Here is a 20,110-nt window from a genome sequence, read left to right on the forward strand (position 1 = left end):
AAATAGCACCTCTAAAAGGTACATCTAAACTAAGACGACCATGGACCCAGATCTTATATAACGAGTTCAGGAAGATAAATCCTTGTTGCCCAATGGCCTTCAAATACCAATACATCAGGAAAGAGAACAGCAGAAAAAAAAAACTTTCTGATGATAAAAGCAGTCTGTACCTTCAGGTCCTGCAATGTAAAATACATTATGACAACAAGACACAAACCAATGGGCAATGATGACATCACAATTGATGTTGTAAGAGCAGGGCAAATACAGCACAGTAAAAGGGAAACAAAATTTCGACAAGCACGTCAGCCTTATCGTCGAAAGATTGCCCGTGCCCTCACAAAAGGAATCAGCAATGTGTACTACAGGAACCTGAGCAGAACACCGCTTGCTGAAATTGCAGCAGGCAATTTATCTAAACCACTAACACAGAATGTCCTGAAAGTCATTTCATCAGAGTTCAGGAACAGTAAACGCATTCACTATGATCCAGTGTTTGAATTACATATGGCACAAAAATATATGAAAGCATGCGACTTCGACATTGTCCATTTCCCAGGATATATACAGATTTTGCAGTTAGACACATTTGCTGCCTATCTTTACACAGAACAGAGTATGCGAATTCTTATTGCCCATCTAAAGATGAAGGAGAAAGTCAGCCTTTACCTGGATGCAACAGGAGGGGTAGTCAGAAAAATTCCATCGGAGAACAAAAGAATTTTGTACTACAGTCTTACGTTACCTGGAGGTGGAAAAAGAAAGCCTCCATTACCAGTGTCTGAAATGTTGACAACTGACCACACCATTGTCAGTATAGAACGTTGGCTACGGAAATTCATGTTTGACATCTCAACATGTACTACCAAGAGAGTGCAGCATGTAGAAACTGACTACAGCTGGGCCCTGATTCACAGTGTTCTTTTTGCCTTCAATGGGGACACCATCCATGCATACTTAAATCGTGCAATGAAAGTCTGCCAAGGCAAACTTAAGTACACAGAACTTCAGATGTTCACTGTTCTGCACCTTTGCTCTGCCCATGTCATAAAGGCTGTCTCTCAAGCAATTAGTAAAAAAACAACAGACAAAGGACTGCGAGACTTTGCAACATTTTCCTTTGCCATCCTGCAAAACAGCACAACTTTGAGTGTCGCCAGAAATGTTTTCAAACACATGTGTATTGTACTCTCAAGCAGGAGGTTCACAAATGAAGTCCAATCTAGTGTCTGCCTCCTTAACGCTTACATTTCTCAAACAACCACACCAGACCAGATGGAAAAGGAAGCAGAAGTCAAAGACACAGATGAGGTACTGTACCCAAAAATGAGAGGCAGCCTGGGCCGCTCTCCTTTCGCTGTGGAGTTCAAAGGTATTTATGAAGACAGCATATCAGCTCAAGGACATGATGACTATGGGACACAACACAATGTGAACCCCTATTTCTGTGAAGACATAATAAGATTTCTGTTGCAAAGATACATGGCACTATTTCCACTGTGGAGTGGAATTTTGTTGGGTGACCTGGCAAGATATGCTTCAGACAGCAAAAAAGACATATCAATGTCAGAGGTAGCACAAACAAGAGCCACTAATTGTCATGTTGAGACCTGGTTTGGCATTGTCAAGCATTCAATACTTCAGCACAGGAGGAAACTGAGGCCAGCAGAGTTTATTACGATAATGAGACAATCCCTCCAAGGCCGGTACAGAGAACATATAATCCAAAATGCTCTCCCCAAAAAGGTTTTGACGGCTCCATTGATCACCACTAAGACACGTCATGAACATGCACAGGAACAATGGGCAAAGAGAGCACCAGGTGTAGGCAAAGAAACAAAAAATAAATTCTACAGCGCACCACAGAAAATTCCAATCCCCCAAAAAATGAGAACACAGGAAAAAAAAGTTAGCAATAGAAATATTGAAACAAATGAAAAATCGCCAGATGACAGCAACGGCCTGCAAGTACAGCAGGGGAAAGCAGGAACCACAGAATATAAAGAATGGCAGCACAAAGAAGAAAGGAAAGTGTCACCCAAGCAAGCTGCCGTGGGCATGGCTGAAGTGATCACACCACACTGTGATGCACGCCCCATCTCAAAACTTATAAAAGAGAAAACAGATTTCAAAAAGAAGGTAGGATTTGTATTTCAAATATTTCTCTGTGTGGACATTCACTTCTTTTTCAGAGCTTATGAATGTCATCTTCTACTACTGTAGGTGTTCTTTGTCGTTTCTCTCGAACTTGTTATACTTGTTGACATACTTGTGTTATACTTGTGGTGTGTAATCTCAATTTTCATTATGTTAGGTCCAGTGATCTCTTGTGTATGCTTTTGGCTTGGTAAATCTTTTTTAGGTACACGCCCTTTGGAACATCAATCCGAGTGAATTAGTGGTTGCAGTTTTGCCATCCATGCACAGTGCAGACACATATATTTTCAGACACTCGGAGTTTGTGTCTCTGAAACCAGATGAGTGGCTCATAGGCGAGGTAAGATGAAAGTGTTTGATTGCATGCATTTGTTAAGGTTTCTGAGCTTTTGTGTAATCAAATGTTTGTGAGTGCGTGAAATCACATCTTCTTCAATTGTGTTTGCTTTTTCCATAAGACCATTGAGTGTTACTTTCAAGTAGCGAAAGAATCCATGGACTTGGGGAAGAAGGTTTTCCTAATGAACCACTACACAACTGGTGTAATCATGAGTGGGAATAGAGAGCGCATGGCTAGACAACGTTTGTCCAAGGTAAGGACATCAAACACAAATGTTGATGGATTACATTAGTGAGGGGGCAAACATGGTTTTTCACTAACTGATGATTGTTTTATCAATAGAGAAACAAGGAGAGCTACAAGCAATCAAAACAGGTCACAACTGTGCCCATGGTGCTGCCTAAAGAAACTACCTTTATAGTCAGAAATCAAAATTCAAAGGTAGCACACCATCCCTGTGAGGCAGCCTGTTGTACTAATCTTGTCATTCTTTTCATTACAGGTCAACTTTGAAAACTATGAAGCCATTATTAGCTTTTTTAACACTGGTGTCCACTGGAAATTGTTGGTAAGTGTGGTGCAGGTAATCCAAAACAGCGTAGGTTTATAATTACACCTGGAACCATTACAGTTCAAGTGATTATCCTTGTTGCATCTAAAAAAATTACAAAGTCACAATGTATGTGTTCCTCTCCTGTTAAAAAAGGTGGACATTGATAGTGAGTGTCCAAGGCAATGGTGACAGTGCACTTTTCCTAAATTATTATTGTGAATACTGCTGTGTAATGAACAGACAACCAAACAAGTCAAAGTGTCATGTAGGAAAAAAAGTACTGTTAGGTCATTTCCTGACTGTCTTTGCCGAGGTTTGCAAAATATTAAATGTTAAATAATATATAAATATAAATATTATATATATAAAATATTCAAATATTAAAAACCTTTGTTTAAACAACATAAAACTCCTGAAACTGCCTGTGTGTCTGGCCCCACATTAAATGCAACTTCATGTCTGATGATGGGCCCTTTGTTTCTTGCAGTATCTGTATGCTCCATCCCAGAAAGTCTTTGTGGTCGACCCTATGGGGAGTGATGAGATGGGAGACTCCACTGCAGCGGCAAAAAGGTTCAGGTAAGAAATCAAGCATTAGTTTCGTGGTGAAATTCTGCAGGGGCACACATACATTTCAGGTTCAAGTTCAGCATGACAAATATTTCCTCATTTATCAATAACCTATTGTTTTGATTCACAGGGACTTTTTTAAGATGCGAAGGAATGTCCTAGGAAAAGAAGACTGGTTGAATATCAACTGGCACCCAAGCGTGATTGGTCACACCAGGCAAGCAGATGCCTCAAGCTGTGGGGTCTTTGTGATGCAGGTCAGCATAACCTTTCCACGCCGAAATTTTGGACTTAAAACTATTGTATGAGAGATTTTTAGGGAAATAATTGAAACAAACTTTTGTCTGTTAGATGGGCGCAGACATCATTAACAATTTCCCGGATATTCCAACATATATCGAAATAAACAGCAGTGCCAAAGAAATGAGAAAGTTGCGGGAAGACCTGTCAATCAGAATTCTTCAGGCTTCAGGTATTGTACCATATGATCCTCATTGCCTACGTTTCTTGGTGTATATTATTTTCCTGAAGCATGTTCTCTCTCTGTAACAAGTCTGGATGAAAAAGATTCTCAATTTATTTATATGCAGAACTCATTTGGGTATTCTTTTTGTACTATATAACACAGTGATGAAAAGTTAATTAAATCACATTTCACACAGTTAAAATTCAATGACACTTTGGCCTTCGTCGTGGTTGACACAACCATTGTCTGGGAAAAGTGTGGGTCTAAATTGCCCATAGTGAAGCAAAGCAAACTGAAACATGATAGCTGTGTTATCATGTGCCCCCTTAAAATCATAGCAACACACGCTGACGCAAAAAAGGGTAACAGGTGTTGACAGGAGTATTCTGAGACATGACAATGTGCGGTTTAAGAAGCAGTAGAACACCTAATCAGGAAAGTGCATACGAAAAGGTCTCTATCAAACTGTCTTCAATTATGCAACAATGATCTGTAGATAACATTGGAAAAATCAGTCTATTTGGCATGTTTATTATAGCTCCTCTCCAGGACATGTGCCTGATGTGTGGAGAAACACCAGTGCGGCAGACAAACTGGGTAAGTGAACATCATCTCTATCTGTATGTGTAATGTAAGCACATAATAACAAAACATGCCAGTGAAAGGTGATAGCTGAACTGATATAAGGTTTACTGTCCGTGTAGATTCAGTGTGACAGTTGTGAAAACTGGTTCCATGAATTGTGCATCTCAAAAGAAGAGTATGAAAGCGCAAAGAATGAAGTAACATGGATATGTACATTTTGCCAACCCCAGTTTGGTGAGTATGCTCTGCATGCAAACTATCACTATGAAAGGGTTTTTTAAGCAGGACATGTAGTTTTAGATTCAGCAGAAACATACAGTAGGATGACATATTTCAGTGGACGTTATAATTGTTTGTTATTGTCAAGAAGTTTGGATTGCAGGCTTGTCTTCTGGCATTAATGGTTCTATAAATTAGAGATAACTTTTCAAAAAACACACCAAAGAAGGCACACATAAAAGATTACTGATAATCTGTGCAATTTATTACATGACACAGGCATCTCAAAGATAGAATTACTGTGTCAGATTAATGATTAGACATGGATGCATCAAATCACTTACTAGGTTTCTTTCCAATAGTATAGAAACAAAGACACAACCATGAACACCTAAAAGAGCTTGCCATTTAGCACAGAAACAATATAACGTCTTGCTGTAAAAACACAAAGTAAGAAAAAAGGAGTTTGATTAAGAGAGATCTGGCAAATTGTGCAAATACCTAGATCTTGATTTGTGACCCATTTATACTCCTTGGATCCTTTGCAGTTCGTAACCCTTCTTACGGTTTTATATTTCAGGCACTGTTGATGAGTGAGCATCCACCCCCTACTCCCGAGCATTACATAAAAGACATGCTGGAAACTCAAGAAGACTGTCAACGTGTTCTCAGCAGAATTCACCTCCAAAAGACACGTAAGTACAAGTTTCAATATCCCCCCAAAAATTTTATCTTGGGTAAGAGTAAACTTTCGTACACTTTGCCAAACAATAATGAAAAACACTAGAACACAAAATCACTAGAAACCATTTGTTATCTATTGCCAGAAACCAAACAAAGTCTGTATGAAAACAGTAAAAAAGTTAATCATGACACAACACAGTCCCTTTTAAATATGATCACTACACACTGTTAACATCACTGTAGTAGTGCAAAGAAATGTAAAACGACAGTATGTCACCATGACATGATTTATGTGAAAGATTTCCAGATAAAATTGTATCCATCCTAGTAAGATAGATTAATCAAGAAATTCCACTCCGTTGTGAGAAAGATCAAAGAAAAATGGCTTCTATCAAATAGAAGTGTATCTAGGGTGATTCCTTTTTATTAGGTTTCCAAAACAGTACTCTATCTACCTTCAGACAGGGCACAGTGCTAAAAGGATTCTAACCGGAACAATAAAACACAATTGCATCATCGAAGTCCGAACCCCACTGGCTTTCAATATCGTACCATGTACATCTCCAGGAGTGGAGACTCATGAAAAAGAACAGCCTAGACACCAAAGTGATACTTTTCTTACAGTAAGGTTAAGGTAGTTGTAGGATGCTGTCTAGATCAATGAACAGATTATGTTAACAATAGCAAGCACGTAGCAGAGCATTTAGGCACACAGCCCCTAAATTGTGGAAATATATGTCAGACCTTTTTAAGGATGCCCCATACCTACAAGCATATTTAACAATGCTGTAGTCTTCTACATCGTCTCTGTAGTCTTCTTTATCCCAAGTGATCTAATTCTTTAGGAGGTGCAGAAACATAGATATCAAGTGGGTAAGTAGACAACCACGTTGCAATTGTTTTTTCTGTGTCTAACCCTTTTTTTTTCTCCACACCATGCCTGCCACTGTTCTCTCTTCGGTGCCTTTGGTTGATATTGAGCTCCGTCCCCCATGACAAGGGATCCTCCTGGATTTCTGAAGCAAGGAACCCAGCCTACAAAACTCAAGATCCTGTACTGCTCAACCCAGTGGATGGGACACACTCAACATTAACATCTAGTCTCACATAATATATGAAATAGAATTCACCGTGTCAATCTGCATGGTTGTGCATGTGAACTGTTTCTTGTAACTACTTGTCATACACAACCAGGACCTGGAGGGGAGGTCAACCATCAGGCCTTGGACCCCCAGAGATTTTTTTTCTCCTTTGGAGTTTTTTGTTTTTCTCTCCTTCGTGCCTGATGGTTACACAGTCACATCATCAAGACTGCATACCACACCTTCATTGTGATTACAGATATAGCTTATTTAAAATGTGAAATTAGGAAAAAACTAAACGAAACATGGGAAATAAAAAGAATGTAAAATCTAAAATTTTCAGATGTTGTGATGAAGCTTTTGACTCATGAATAGCACCCCCCTATCCCAGTGTATTACCTGTAGTGTTATCTTCAGAAACTCATTACAAAATAAAGAAAGGAGCCACAGCCACAGTAAGGTTGTATGAGGTTTGGGGGCCTGTCTGGTGTGTAAAACACTTAGTTTCAGCAGAGTGGGTGCTGTATTTGAAATGCTATTGAGCCATGAAGACGACCCACCTGTCCCAGTGTATTACCTGTAGTGTTATCTTCAGAAACTCATTACAAAATAAAGACAGGGGCCACAGCCACAGTAAGGTTGTATGAAGTTTGGGGGCCTGTCTGGTGTGTAAAACACTTGGTTTCAGCAGAGTGGGTGCTGTATTTGAAATGCTATTGAGCCATGAAGACGACCCACCCGTCCCAGTGTATTACCTGTAGTGTAATCTTCAGAAAATCATAAAAAATTAAAGAAAGGGGCCACAGCTACAGTAAGGTTGTATGAGGTTTGGGGGCCTGTCTGGTGTGTAAAACACTTGGTTTCAGCAGAGTGGGTGCTGTATTTGAAATGCTATTGAGCCATGAAGACGACCCACCTGTCCCAGTGTATTACCTGTAGTGTTATCTTCAGAAACTCATTACAAAATAAAGACAGGGGCCACAGCCACAGTAAGGTTGTATGAGGTTCGGGGGCCTGTCTGGTGTGTAAAACACTTGGTTTCAGCAGAGTGGGTGCTGTATTTGAAATGCTATTGAGCCATGAAGACGACCCACCTGTCCCAGTGTATTACCTGTAGTGTAATCTTCAGAAAATCATAAAAAATTAAAGAAAGGGGCCACAGCTACAGTAAGGTTGTATGAGGTTTGGGGGCCTGTCTGGTGTGTAAAACACTTGGTTTCAGCAGAGTGGGTGCTGTATTTGAAATGCTATTGAGCCATGAAGACGACCCACCCGTCCCAGTGTATTACCTGTAGTGTAATCTTCAGAAAATCATAAAAAATTAAAGAAAGGGGCCACAGCTACAGTAAGGTTGTATGAGGTTTGGGGGCCTGTCTGGTGTGTAAAACACTTGGTTTCAGCAGAGTGGGTGCTGTATTTGAAATGCTATTGAACCATGAAGACGACCCACCCGTCCCAGTGTATTACCTGTAGTGTTATCTTCAGAAACTCATTACAAAATAAAGACAGGGGCCACAGCCACAGTAAGGTTGTATGAGGTTCGGGGGCCTGTCTGGTGTGTAAAACACTTGGTTTCAGCAGAGTGGGTGCTGTATTTGAAATGCTATTGAGCCATGAAGACGACCCACCCGTCCCAGTGTATTACCTGTAGTGTAATCTTCAGAAAATCATAAAAAATTAAAGAAAGGGGCCACAGCTACAGTAAGGTTGTATGAGGTTTGGGGGCCTGTCTGGTGTGTAAAACACTTGGTTTCAGCAGAGTGGGTGCTGTATTTGAAATGCTATTGAGCCATGAAGACGACCCACCCGTCCCAGTGTATTACCTGTAGTGTAATCTTCAGAAAATCATAAAAAATTAAAGAAAGGGGCCACAGCTACAGTAAGGTTGTATGAGGTTTGGGGGCCTGTCTGGTGTGTAAAACACTTGGTTTCAGCAGAGTGGGTGCTGTATTTGAAATGCTATTGAGCCATGAAGACGACCCACCCGTCCCAGTGTATTACCTGTAGTGTAATCTTCAGAAAATCATAAAAAATTAAAGAAAGGGGCCACAGCTACAGTAAGGTTGTATGAGGTTTGGGGGCCTGTCTGGTGTGTAAAACACTTGGTTTCAGCAGAGTGGGTGCTGTATTTGAAATGCTATTGAGCCATGAAGACGACCCACCTGTCCCAGTGTATTACCTGTAGTGTTATCTTCAGAAACTCATTACAAAATAAAGACAGGGGCCACAGCCACAGTAAGGTTGTATGAGGTTCGGGGGCCTGTCTGGTGTGTAAAACACTTGGTTTCAGCAGAGTGGGTGCTGTATTTGAAATGCTATTGAGCCATGAAGACGACCCACCTGTCCCAGTGTATTACCTGTAGTGTTATCTTCAGAAACTCATTACAAAATAAAGACAGGGGCCACAGCCACAGTAAGGTTGTATGAGGTTCGGGGGCCTGTCTGGTGTGTAAAACACTTGGTTTCAGCAGTGTGGGTGCTGTATTTGAAATGCTATTGAGCCATGAAGACAACCCACCCATCCCACCTGTAGTGTTATCTTCAGAAAATCATAAAAAAATAAAGGTTCCATAACCCAAAACAAAGCTGGGAATAGTCAGATGACCTGCTTAGTGTGCAAAACACTTACCTGCAGCATTGTGGGTGCTGTGGTTTAAATGCTATTGGTTTGTGAACAGAATACCCCTATCCCAGTGCATTGTGCCACATTAAATAAAAGCAAGAGAAAAAGAGATTCAGAACACAAAGCTGTGTCAGTGTTCTGTGTAAAAAGTCGGTATGAACATCATGGGAGCTGTTTTTAATAAGCTGCTGAGTAAAGAATATTTTTATCTTCCTGCTGTCAGTAGTATTGTGAATATAGTTGACCCTTACCTGAATGAAAACAGGACGTAAAGGAAGGGTTTCAGAAATCAAACAAAGCTTTATTCCCGTGCTTACAGTCTGGGTAATTGGAGACTGCGCTGTTCTGCTTCCTATGGTCATATACCGGTTTTTCGCACGAAGCCGTATTGAACAGTATTTCTCGCGTTGTGAACGTGTGCACACAGCGGTCCCCCGGGTTCCAGTTCGTGCGTAATTACGCATCGATGAAAAACCGGAGGTTTTAAAAAAGATAATTAGCTCACTGATAGTTTGATATAAAGGGTGTGGAAATATCCACAAGTCGTGGTCTTTAAAATGCATTTGGTTTGACAGCATTCTGTGCTTCCATCGCGAAGATATGGACAAAAGAATATTCGTGCTTGGTCAAAAAAATGTCATAAAAACGACAAAGTAAAGGCTGAGAAAGCATCCACAATGTATTTTATACACAAAACAAGCATTCTCGCAACTCTAAGAGGTTTCGTGAAAGCGCTACAGGCGTGCCAAAATCGTTTTCGAACTTCGAGCTAACTTTACCCCGGTCCCACAGCGATGATCAGCTCGTCTCACACGCGAGAAGTTTCGGTTGGAAACAAGCGCCCCCTCATCTCGCACGTTTTGCACGTTCGAGTAGTTTTAATGCGGCTCTTTCGTACACGGTGCTGATCTTTTGGAAAGCAGGAGGCAAAACCGAGTCGAACCGCCTGGGTGAAAACCAGGAACCCTAACCGCTAGACTATATGGCAGCGAACAACCATGCTGTTCCCGGCATCATGCAAGCAAACTACATAAATATGAGAAAACACGCGAGAGAGTTGTCACTCAGAGTGTCGAAGGGTCGATGTATACTGGGGCTCAGTTGAAATGCAACGTCAGGACTTTTCCGAATTATGTCACACGAAGAGAGCACAGCCCTTTCCACCCTGCCGCGTGTGTCTCGGTAACTCGCTGTGATCGTATAGTGGTCAGTACTTTGCGTTGTGGCCGCAACAACCCCGGTTCGAATCCGGGTCACGGCAGAATAGGGGCGTCTGCTTTTACTACTCGCACGAATGAAGGCAAAAAAAAGCCAATCGACGTGAACGAACGGCGCTTTACAGAGGAGTACTGCCTGACTGGATCGTTGATGAACGACAGAGGCCACTCCGACCTCTTCTCGGTTTTCTTCAATGACTTACTAAGGATCTTCTTCACATTCGCCCATGCAGGGGAAGCCAGTTACACCAAAGCAAACGCAGGAAAGTGCATTTCAAGCAGAGACCAGGAGGGACTTGTTTACACCGAGAGTGGGCGGAGAATGGAACAATGCGCCCAGCCCTGTTGCTGGAGCCGATTCTTGATGAGCTCTTGGGCTCACTAAGAGGCCCCCGCTGGATGCTAATCTTTCTGTTGTTCTTGCAGGTCCTGCGCTGCTTTTGAGCCGACAGAGCTCGACCTGGTCTGTCGGCACAGCCCAATTGCAAATGATCGGCTCCGCGTACAAAAGGAACGTGCGTTTGGTACAAGAGTGCACGAAGGCACCGGAAATACATTGGGAACAAATGACCGGTCGCTCAAGACCTCTGTGAAGTACAGGAGCGTGCAAAACGCGGCTGTTTCCGCCCGGTCTCGAACCGGGGACCTTTCACGTGTTAGGCGAACGTGATAGCCGCTACACTACGGAAACCTGTAGGGACTGCTGCTGGTGTCTCGCTTGCGTTTCGGACTGAGAAAGGGACGCGTCACTTTAGGCAGGTGGCGCTGGAGAGAGGAACAAAGGGCGCGATGAAACAAAATGCCGAAACCCGGGATCGAACCAGGGACCTTTAGATCTTCAGTCTAACGCTCTCCCAACTGAGCTATTTCGGCAGTGCGCAAAGCCCACAGCCACCTGCGCCAGCCTTCCTGTGTTGTGGCATGAGCGCACCAAGAGTAGCGGGAGAGTGTTGCAGGAACGTCACTCAGAAGGAAAGCCACCCAGCTGCGCCCTCTGAGCTCTGTCCAGCGCATCTTCCTCGCATGGACTCCTGCCTGCGACGGGCAGGAAACAATTAGCAAGAACAGAACGACACCCCATGGGTGTCTCATGACCGCACCTTAGGTTGTGACAAGTGCAGGTGTGAGGGGTTGCCGGGCTACTTTGGAGCAGAGCTTGGGCGGAGGGGTGGCGGGAAAGCAGACAAAGAGGTGACACCTCAAGGTCTGCACGATCACAGCTCTCCGCCGCCCCAGGCTTCCGCTCGATAAGCTACTGGACACACCCGCCCCTCCTCACACAGACCGTGGAAAAGCCCCCGAGTGGGAGGGCTCTCTCTTCCTCCCAGGAGCTCTTGGACACGACGCACAGACAGGGCGCGGGGAGCCGCAGCCTGCAAACACGGCTCCAGGCAGGACTCCACTCCGCAGGAGCCGCAGAGCAGAGGAGATTAGGGCAGCTTAGCTCCTGTGCAGAGACCTGAGCTGTTGTTGCTGTGGATGCTGTCTTTTCTGCACTCGGTGTAGGACATCAGGAAGCACATTGAAGCGCTACGACATGCACTGTACAGATCCCGCCACTACTGGGCCCGATTTCCCCGGATCGAAACCGGGCGGAAACAGGCCCGTTTCGTTTGTTGCCACGCACACTGTTTAGGGATTCGCCTAGCGCTGTGATCGAACAGACCCACTCACCTCTTAGTGTGGCGGGTCTGCACAGTGGATGTCGCAGCGCATCCTGCTTTCACTTCAATGCATGTCCTGATGTACCCCGGTCTCCCGCGTGACAGGTGGGGATACTTGCCACTATACTAACGAGGAAGACATCGCTCTCTGCTTAGTGTGTAAAACACTTACTTGCAGCATTGTGGGTGCTGTTGTTTAAATGCTATTGGTTTGTGAACAGAATACCCCTATCCCAGTACATTGTGCCACATTAAATAAACACACGAGAAAAAGAGATTCAGAACGCAAAGCTGTGTCAGTGTTCTGTGTAAAAAATCGGTTTGAACATCATGGAAGCTGTTTTTAATAAGCTGCTGAGTAAAGAATATTTTAATCTTCCTGCTGTCAGTACTATTGTGCATATAGTTGACTCTTACCTGAATGAAAACAGGACGTAAAGGAAGGGTTTCAGAATTCAGACAAAGCTTTATTCCCGTGCTTACAGTCTGGGTAATTGGAGACTGCGCTGTTATGCTTCCTATGGTCATATACGGGTTTTTCGCATGAAGCCGTATTGAACAGTATTTCTCGGAGGTTTTAAAAAAAGAGAATTAGCCCACTGATACTTTGATGTAGAGGCTGTGGAAATATCCACGTCGTGGTCTTTAAAATGCATTTGGTTTGAAAGCGTTCTGTGCTTCCGTTGCGAAGATATGGACAAAAGTATATTCGTGCTTGGTCCTAAAAATGTAATATAAACGAAAAAGTAAAGGCTGAGAAAGCATTCACAATGTATTTTATGCACAAAGCAAGTATTCTCGCGATTCTAAGAGGTTTCGTGAAAACGCTACAGGCGTGGCAAAATCGTTTTCGAACTTCAAGCTAACTTTACACCGGTGTTTTACCCTGCTCTTTTCTACACTGAACTGATCATTTGGACACCGTAAGACAAGAGAGACACATTTCTATGTAATCAGGAAACCAGGAATCCTAACCGTTAGCCCGTTAGTGCCACAGAAAAAAAAAAACGTTTCAGCAAGATACAATTGCAGGATAAACACATTTTTTCTTTTTCGTAGCGCTTGTGTTTTGTTTGATTTAGCGAATTTTATACACTTTATTTCTGACACATGACTTAAAAGGCTGGTAGAGTATATTTAATACAAGAGCGCTGAACAACAATTTTTATCTACCGTATTGTCATGTTTTTTAAAAAAGCAAGTTAAATGCATATATAGTAAATGTTTTTTTTTTCATATAATAGTGTTTATGGTCTGATAAACGTAATTCATTATTTAACGGACATTTGGTATAATTAAAAAAATACTAATTCACGAATGTAAACATTTTTTACAATAACGTGTTCTATTGTGATCTTGCGCCCCATGCAGCAATATCACCAGACAGTTTAATGGTCTGTCGTCCTTTTAGAGTTCTGGGTTTTATTCTGTCTTCAGATGCACCAGATGTATTTTTAAAATACGTAAATAACAATTCTGGTGCTGCGAGGCATTCTGATTAATTCAGATTCACTCTTCACGTGTGTTATAGATATCATTTAATGTTTTTGTATCCACGCAAAACCTCGCATGAAGTTGATAAACTTTGCTTGTAACATATTTAACAAGGTACAGTGCCAAACAATTAAAATACATCAGAAAAGTACCCAAACTCATCTAATTTATGTATTTGAAACGAACGGATGGGAGACTTTAATATGGCTTTCTGGAAATTCACTTTTAGGAGTTTTCGGAAGTCTGGACCCAGATATACAGTGAGGGAGGAGTGCTTTGACTTCCTGCTTTCAGCTCGTGCATTGTTTCTACTTGTGACCACCAACAGAGAGAGCTTTACCGGTTCACAGAAACGTCCCAGGAGTTTTCTGGGTTAAGATGGAAGAATAAATTTAATAAATGGAGATGTTATTGCCGCTGGGGAGTATGAAGGCGGTTTAGCGAGGCGGTGGCGTGTGGAGGGAGGAGACGCGCATTCCGCATGGGCAGCGCAGAGCAATGAGTCCTGTCCTATATAACCGCTGAGCCCGGACACCCACAGCCTCTCCAGCCAGTGCTGGTGTTTTTTTTTTAAATAATACTTCAGAAGGTGCAGAAACGGACTCTTTTGCTCAGTTGAGGCTATAGGAATCTGTGTTTCTTTTCAGGCTGTCAGGAATAGTGCTTATTATATTATTTTTTTTTCTCAGACTAAACAGTATCATTGGGCTGAATTTCAGTTAAACGCCTAGTTTAGGAAGATCAAGAATGAGTTAGGGAAGACAGAGGTGGAGACTAATGGAAGTTATGAAAGCCATTAATGGGTTGTCTCTGCTTGAGCTTGATTTACACCTTCATAGTGCAAAGTCTAGGGGTTAATTGCAACAAACTGAAAGTGAAGTACTAACAGGCGTTCAACCCGTGTTTAGTACGCAGCTGTGGTCTGAAGTTGTGCTCCACCTTAAGTCCAATTGCAACGAACGTTGCTGCTGTGCTTAGTCCAGCACCGTACTAAACCTGTTCTCAATTGCAACGAACACAGAGTAATAGTTGTTGCCCTCTAGAAGTGACTAAACTAGTGAATTATTTTAAACCACCTCTTAATATGGCTTGAGCAACTTAGTACCGTACTTGGTGTAACGAAGAATCGCATTAGAAGGCTCCAGAATATAGGGGAAATAATATCGTTACCACGTACTGAATTTATGCGTCCGTCGCTTGGAAACATTGTAATATTTAATTAAAATTGCTTAACACTCATACCACATTAATCAACTTCGTTATTAATAAATGTGGGTATTTACAAAAGTGACACTTACTTATTATGTTGAATGTTAATCATTACTAGTAGCTGTGAAGTTTAAGGTGCTAGGGAGTGAAGGGAACAGAACTTAAGCTATTATTTATATAAATGTAGCGTGAGGCTTTTATGTGTTCTATAAAATCGAGGAGTCAACTGGATAGATTTGTTAAATATTTTAGTGATGGGTCTCCGTATTTGTGGTTATCGGAGGAAAGCAGGGATGAGGAGGAAATAGGTGGCACCCAAGTATGTTAAGGAAAAAACTCGGCATCTTAAAAGTGATTTATGATGGTTTACAGTCCCTTTTCTGTCCTGTGGCTGTGATCCAATGACTCGTTCAATGTGGCTTCTTGTGTTTTTATGACTCCTGTTATAGTGCTGGTATTGTAATGTAGTTGGATAGTGCAAAGGTGTCAGAAGATACTGTTATAAAGGATAAGCATGAGTTAGCAAAACAACACGCCAGCAAGCACTTCCCCACTTTGAAAGGAAGATGCTGGAACTGATTCTGAGAAGGTTAGACGAACAATAATTGTTGTATATATTTGCTCAGGTAGTTTTATAAGTTTAATTTTCAGTAAAGTTCTGTTAAAAATAAATTAATGTCAAATTAATACAGTAGTGTCCTGTCTCAAGCCCACAGCTGCAGTTCTCATTTGTTTTGTGACTTATTGCAATTGAGTATCCCTCATTTGGTGAATTGTAGCCTCAATGCAATTCTTACATTTAAAAACTATATTTAAACTAAATTTCCTGACTAATTTTAAACAAGAGAAAGTAATTAGCATGGCCTATGAATTAACCTACTTATCAGATGCAATGTTCTGATGCACAGTCCCCTGCAATTCGGGCTAAATAGTACAACAACAATGCTGAGCACTGTGAACTGGATTAAGCACAAGATGAGCTGAGCTCCAACTTTGTTCCAAATGTTTATTAAGCACAAGTGGAGCTGAACTGAAAGGAAGACATTGGAACTGACTAAAAAATAACTTAATTTGAAATGTACGCTCCTACTGATACAGGAGAGAGAGAAAATCAAAGTTCTGAAAAGTAAACACAAGGCACACCCTGCTAAAGAAATGTATTGCCTTAAAAAAAATGCTTAAGTCAGAGGAACAATTGTTTTTTTTTGCACAAGTTTAATTTCCAGTTCTGTTAAAAATTAAACATAACTTTACTGGTTATTAGTCGGTGTGTTTTGTAATGATTTAGCTATAACAATGTGTCCACTTATTCATCTGGAGTGTTAAACAAAATTAATGCTGCAATAATACAGTAGTGTTTAATTTCAAATGCACAGCTGCGGTTCTCATTTGTTTCATGACTAATTACAATTGGGTATCTCATTTAATAATGACGTAGCCTCATCAGGTGAATTGTAGCCTAAATGCAATTCTTAAATTAAAAACTAACTGATTTGTCAGGAAATTTAGCTTGAATATAAAGAAGAAACAGAAAAGTAATTGTATATTAATGTGGCCTATGTATTATCCTACTAATCAGAAGTGTTCTGATGTACAGTCCTCTCCAGTTCGGGCTAATTAGTACAACAAGGCCGAGCCCTTAGAACCGGATTAAGCACAAGTTGAGCTGAGCTCCATCTTTGTTCCACATGTTTTTGCTGCAATTGAACTCGGAGCGGGAGATGATCTCCAGAATGTACCGTACTAACTTAGCACGCGGCTGTGTTTTAACTTGGGATGTCCATTGCAATTGACCCTGTGGGTTTATATACATGGGTTTCTCTGCATACACTACCATAAAGGAGGAATGGTGAGTTGGAGGGAGGGCACCAGCTTGGTTTATCAAGAATACACCAAACTGAGTAGAACTACAGATCCAACCATTCAAAATGTGCAGTAAATAGCAGTGCTTGTTCTGCAAAGAACTGTAGGATACCGCATGATGTATCAAAGTAGGGTGAAATATCTTGTAAAACCGCCAGGTGGAGCTATGAAAGCTTAATGTCTCATGTGCAGCATTTGCGCTGTTGCTAGAAAATGTTTGGTTTTGAATCCCTGTCAATACTGAGGGACAATCTTTTGACAATTACAGAATTTAACAGTCTAAACGGTACATACAATTTAATAATTTTAAGCTTTGTATAACATTGATAAAAATTAAACTGATTAAAAAGTACACTGAAGTGTTATAGAGGACACGCGTTGTGTATTCTCTTACATTTAAAAAAACATTCATTTTAATGTGATATGAAAGATTAATAAAGAATAATATTGGATAGGCTGTAAGCTCAAAATATTACCATAGTCCACTTTCTTTCTAAACATCTGCATCAATTTGTCTCATTCACCCATGATTACTTAAACATTTTGTCTGCCCTTTTCAGCTTTAGCTTTGTTTGAACCCAGCTCCTGGCATGAGTTTTCCTTTAACAAAAACATTTCTTTGAAAAACTAAAATAGTAAATTATATTGATTTGTTGCTATTTCTAAATATCACAACATGTTCAAAGTTAAGTGATTTATTAATAACTAATAATTTCAAACTGCCTGTATTCTAAAATTGTATTTTGTTTGGTGGTGATTTGTCACTGTTTTCACAAACTTCAATTTATTAAACATCTGAGATATGGTGTTCCAGACCTCTGTTTACTTTCTGAAACTCCATCGATATTTCCTGTTTTCACACAGATAAGAATAAACTGCACGTGCAAATCTTTTCACAAGTGTAAAGATGTTCTGTGCTCAATAGCTCTTTAACACAGTACGCATTATGTCATATCTTTAAGCATCAGTTGAAGCATTCTGAAGTCTGACAATTGAAAAAGTTACCAAATACTTTTGGTGAAACTGTTACCTGTCCTGGATAAAGCGATTAGAAAATAGTTGGATTTACACTCGTAAGAAACTTTCTGATTTTAATGGGATATGGAAGATATTAATAATAAATGATTGGATGGTCTAAATGGAAGATGTATAGAGGAGACATGTTGAGTCTTTTCTTTTCAGCTTGAAATTAACTCTTGCCTACTATGTATATTCCATTGCAGCCATTTTAATGCAACGCAGCTCCATACTTCTCACAAAGTCTAGGCTAGGTGTTACACCCCACTGTGTTTATGTAGATTAGACAGTTCTACTTGGGGAGGGGAAGGAACTTTCAGTTTTCTGGTGTCATTGTTGGCCTTTAACATAAGGCAACCAACAATCAAATGTCCTGTTTTTTCTTAAGTTGAACAAAGATGTGCCACGTGCATACAGTGTCATGTTGTATACTTTTAATGCTACTACAGTACAGCTTGTGGGAAATACATTTGTCCTGTATCAAAGTTTAACTTACCCTACACCCTACATTACAAACTGAGTGAATTCAACAGAATCGACGGCTAAAAGCAAAATGTCAAAATGTTCCCAAAATAACAAAAAGTGAACGAGTTGAGGATTCGATAATAGAGTAATCATAACAATAACTCCCGAGTTGTTTAATGCAATCCAAACGAAAGAAGGACACTTAAATAAACATGAAAAGACTATTTTTTCATTGACGAAAAGTAATGTCGCACTCTCTCTTGTTTAATCTGATTGTTTTATTGCTGCACAGACTAAAACCAGAGAAAAATAGCACCTCTTTCTTTGAAGCATTTTGTTTATCCTATCATGTATCGGTTTCCAATCATACAAAGTAAGTTCTGAGAATCTCCAATTCACCATACCTATGTTTCCCTGGAGAATGCAAAACCCTTTTGCCTCTGGACCAGTCAAAATTTATGGATGTGGTTCACCCCCAGTCCCAAAATTGCTAAACAGAAGAGTGGCGTAGCGGTCGGCTCTGGCTGTCCCCTCTGTGCCGACACACTGCACATTCAATCCCTCCTTCTCTTGACTGATGGGCAAAAGGTGGACATCTGGGAGAACTGTACGTGGCATCTGTGAGTTCTGCTGTGTAGATGGTGCTTCCTGAGGGGAGAGAGACAGTGGGGACGGCACCAGCCAATTCATTAGTGGTGGTGAGCAGAGAGGACAGGATGGAGTGTCCTGAAGGGGTGTGCTCTGCTGGGGGTGGAGGGTCGTATGGAGATATGCATTGCACCAGGTACAGCAACCTGTGTGGCAGGGAGGGGCACTTTTCAGGAGATGAAGGTCTGTTTGGAGACGGCTGACACCCTAGTGTTTGACTGCTGGAACATACAGATGCAGCCATTCAAAATGCGTGGGCGATACCGCATTATTTTCCAGTACGCTGTACGCAGTCTACCGCGAGTTACCGTAAATTCTCCTATAATACGGCAAGCAAAATTATAGTATCCGGAATTTCCGCAAGGTGGAGCTAATAAAGCTCAACCTCTCATGTTTGAGCTGTCGCCATCAAAGTCTTTAACGAAGATATTACTAATAGTAGTAATAATGAATGACCTTGGACGAGCTGTAAGTGTAAACTCAAAGTATTGGCCTGGTCAACATTCTTTATATGGAATTTATATGGAATTTTACCACAGAAGGGAAATCTTAGTGCCTGAGCATAAAAAGAATAGGAGCATACTGCAACGCGTGTGAAGGCCATAAACGATATTAATTTTTGAACTTAAACATACAGTATATGGCTGGTCTCGGTACTTTAAAGAAAACATACACACCAGTATTCCATTTCTCACTAAACATTTTAAGCATCGAAGTCTTTAACTAACGTGATACCGGAGTCAACAAGCATACTTTTAGAATTCGATTAAAAGGGAATATAATATGGAATCGCGTATCTCAAGAAATTAGTAACGATATGATTATAGTCGTGTACTGCGACAGGGCTGTGTAGGGCTGTTTCGCCTCTCTCTTCATGCGACTTCCCTTGTAGCCCACTGGTCTATGTGCCTGATTACCAACTCATGGGCTGTGTGTTCAAATCCAGCTGGTGCTGGACTTTTCTTTTAACAAACATTTCTTTGAAAAAATAGAATAGCAATATTATGGACAATCAATTGACTTTTATATTTCAAAATATCACAACATGATCGATTCTAAGTCATTTTTGATAACAATGAATAGTCACCTTCTTCCCTTCTGACAACGGTCCCTGCTTCTGCTTCCTGCTTCTATTGTGTGTGTGTGTAATAGAGTAAATTTTTATAGAGAAATGGAGGCTGGACAGTATGCGTTACAATATAAACATTTATATTGATTTAAATCGTGTTTTGATTTAAATCGCAAACGCATGTT

General features: G+C 41.0%; 1 protein-coding gene and 3 non-coding genes across 4 annotated transcripts; 2 read left to right on the forward strand and 2 right to left on the reverse strand.

Annotated features, from left to right (window-relative positions):
* Nucleotides 1–265: 265 nt before the first annotated feature.
* On the forward strand, nucleotides 266–6,992 carry LOC148664378 (uncharacterized). The gene is made up of 10 exons (XM_088631502.1): nucleotides 266–2,139; nucleotides 2,363–2,497; nucleotides 2,616–2,750; nucleotides 3,000–3,065; nucleotides 3,538–3,629; nucleotides 3,751–3,877; nucleotides 3,972–4,092; nucleotides 4,625–4,683; nucleotides 4,791–4,905; nucleotides 5,471–6,992. Exons 1-10 carry the CDS (start codon nucleotides 508–510, stop codon nucleotides 5,485–5,487), a joined length of 2,499 nt encoding a protein of 832 aa, XP_088487628.1. The 5' UTR covers nucleotides 266–507; the 3' UTR covers nucleotides 5,488–6,992.
* Nucleotides 6,993–10,468: 3,476 nt separating this feature from the next.
* trnah-gug (transfer RNA histidin (anticodon GUG)) lies at nucleotides 10,469–10,540 on the forward strand. The gene has a single exon. It is a non-coding gene; the product is annotated as a tRNA-His (tRNA).
* Nucleotides 10,541–11,114: 574 nt separating this feature from the next.
* trnav-aac (transfer RNA valine (anticodon AAC)) lies at nucleotides 11,115–11,187 on the reverse strand. The gene has a single exon. It is a non-coding gene; the product is annotated as a tRNA-Val (tRNA).
* A 109-nt stretch (nucleotides 11,188–11,296) lies between these two features.
* Nucleotides 11,297–11,369, reverse strand: trnaf-gaa (transfer RNA phenylalanine (anticodon GAA)). The gene has a single exon. It is a non-coding gene; the product is annotated as a tRNA-Phe (tRNA).
* Nucleotides 11,370–20,110: the final 8,741 nt, after the last annotated feature.

The sequence above is a fragment of the Lepisosteus platostomus genome, chromosome 5 (assembly GCF_059453375.1).
Source record: "Lepisosteus platostomus isolate fLepPlt1 chromosome 5, fLepPlt1.hap1, whole genome shotgun sequence".
Lineage (NCBI taxonomy): Eukaryota > Metazoa > Chordata > Actinopteri > Semionotiformes > Lepisosteidae > Lepisosteus > Lepisosteus platostomus.

Excerpts from the sequence above, each read along its gene's own strand:
- LOC148664378 (XM_088631502.1), top strand. The coding sequence starts at position 508 with ATGGCACAAAAATATATGAAAGCATGCGACTTCGACATTGTCCATTTC. Across the intron at positions 2,498-2,615 it reads ATGAGTGGCTCATAGGCGAG|ACCATTGAGTGTTACTTTCA; the intron begins GTAAGATGAAAG and ends TTTTTCCATAAG. Across the intron at positions 3,878-3,971 it reads GTGGGGTCTTTGTGATGCAG|ATGGGCGCAGACATCATTAA; the intron begins GTCAGCATAACC and ends TTTGTCTGTTAG.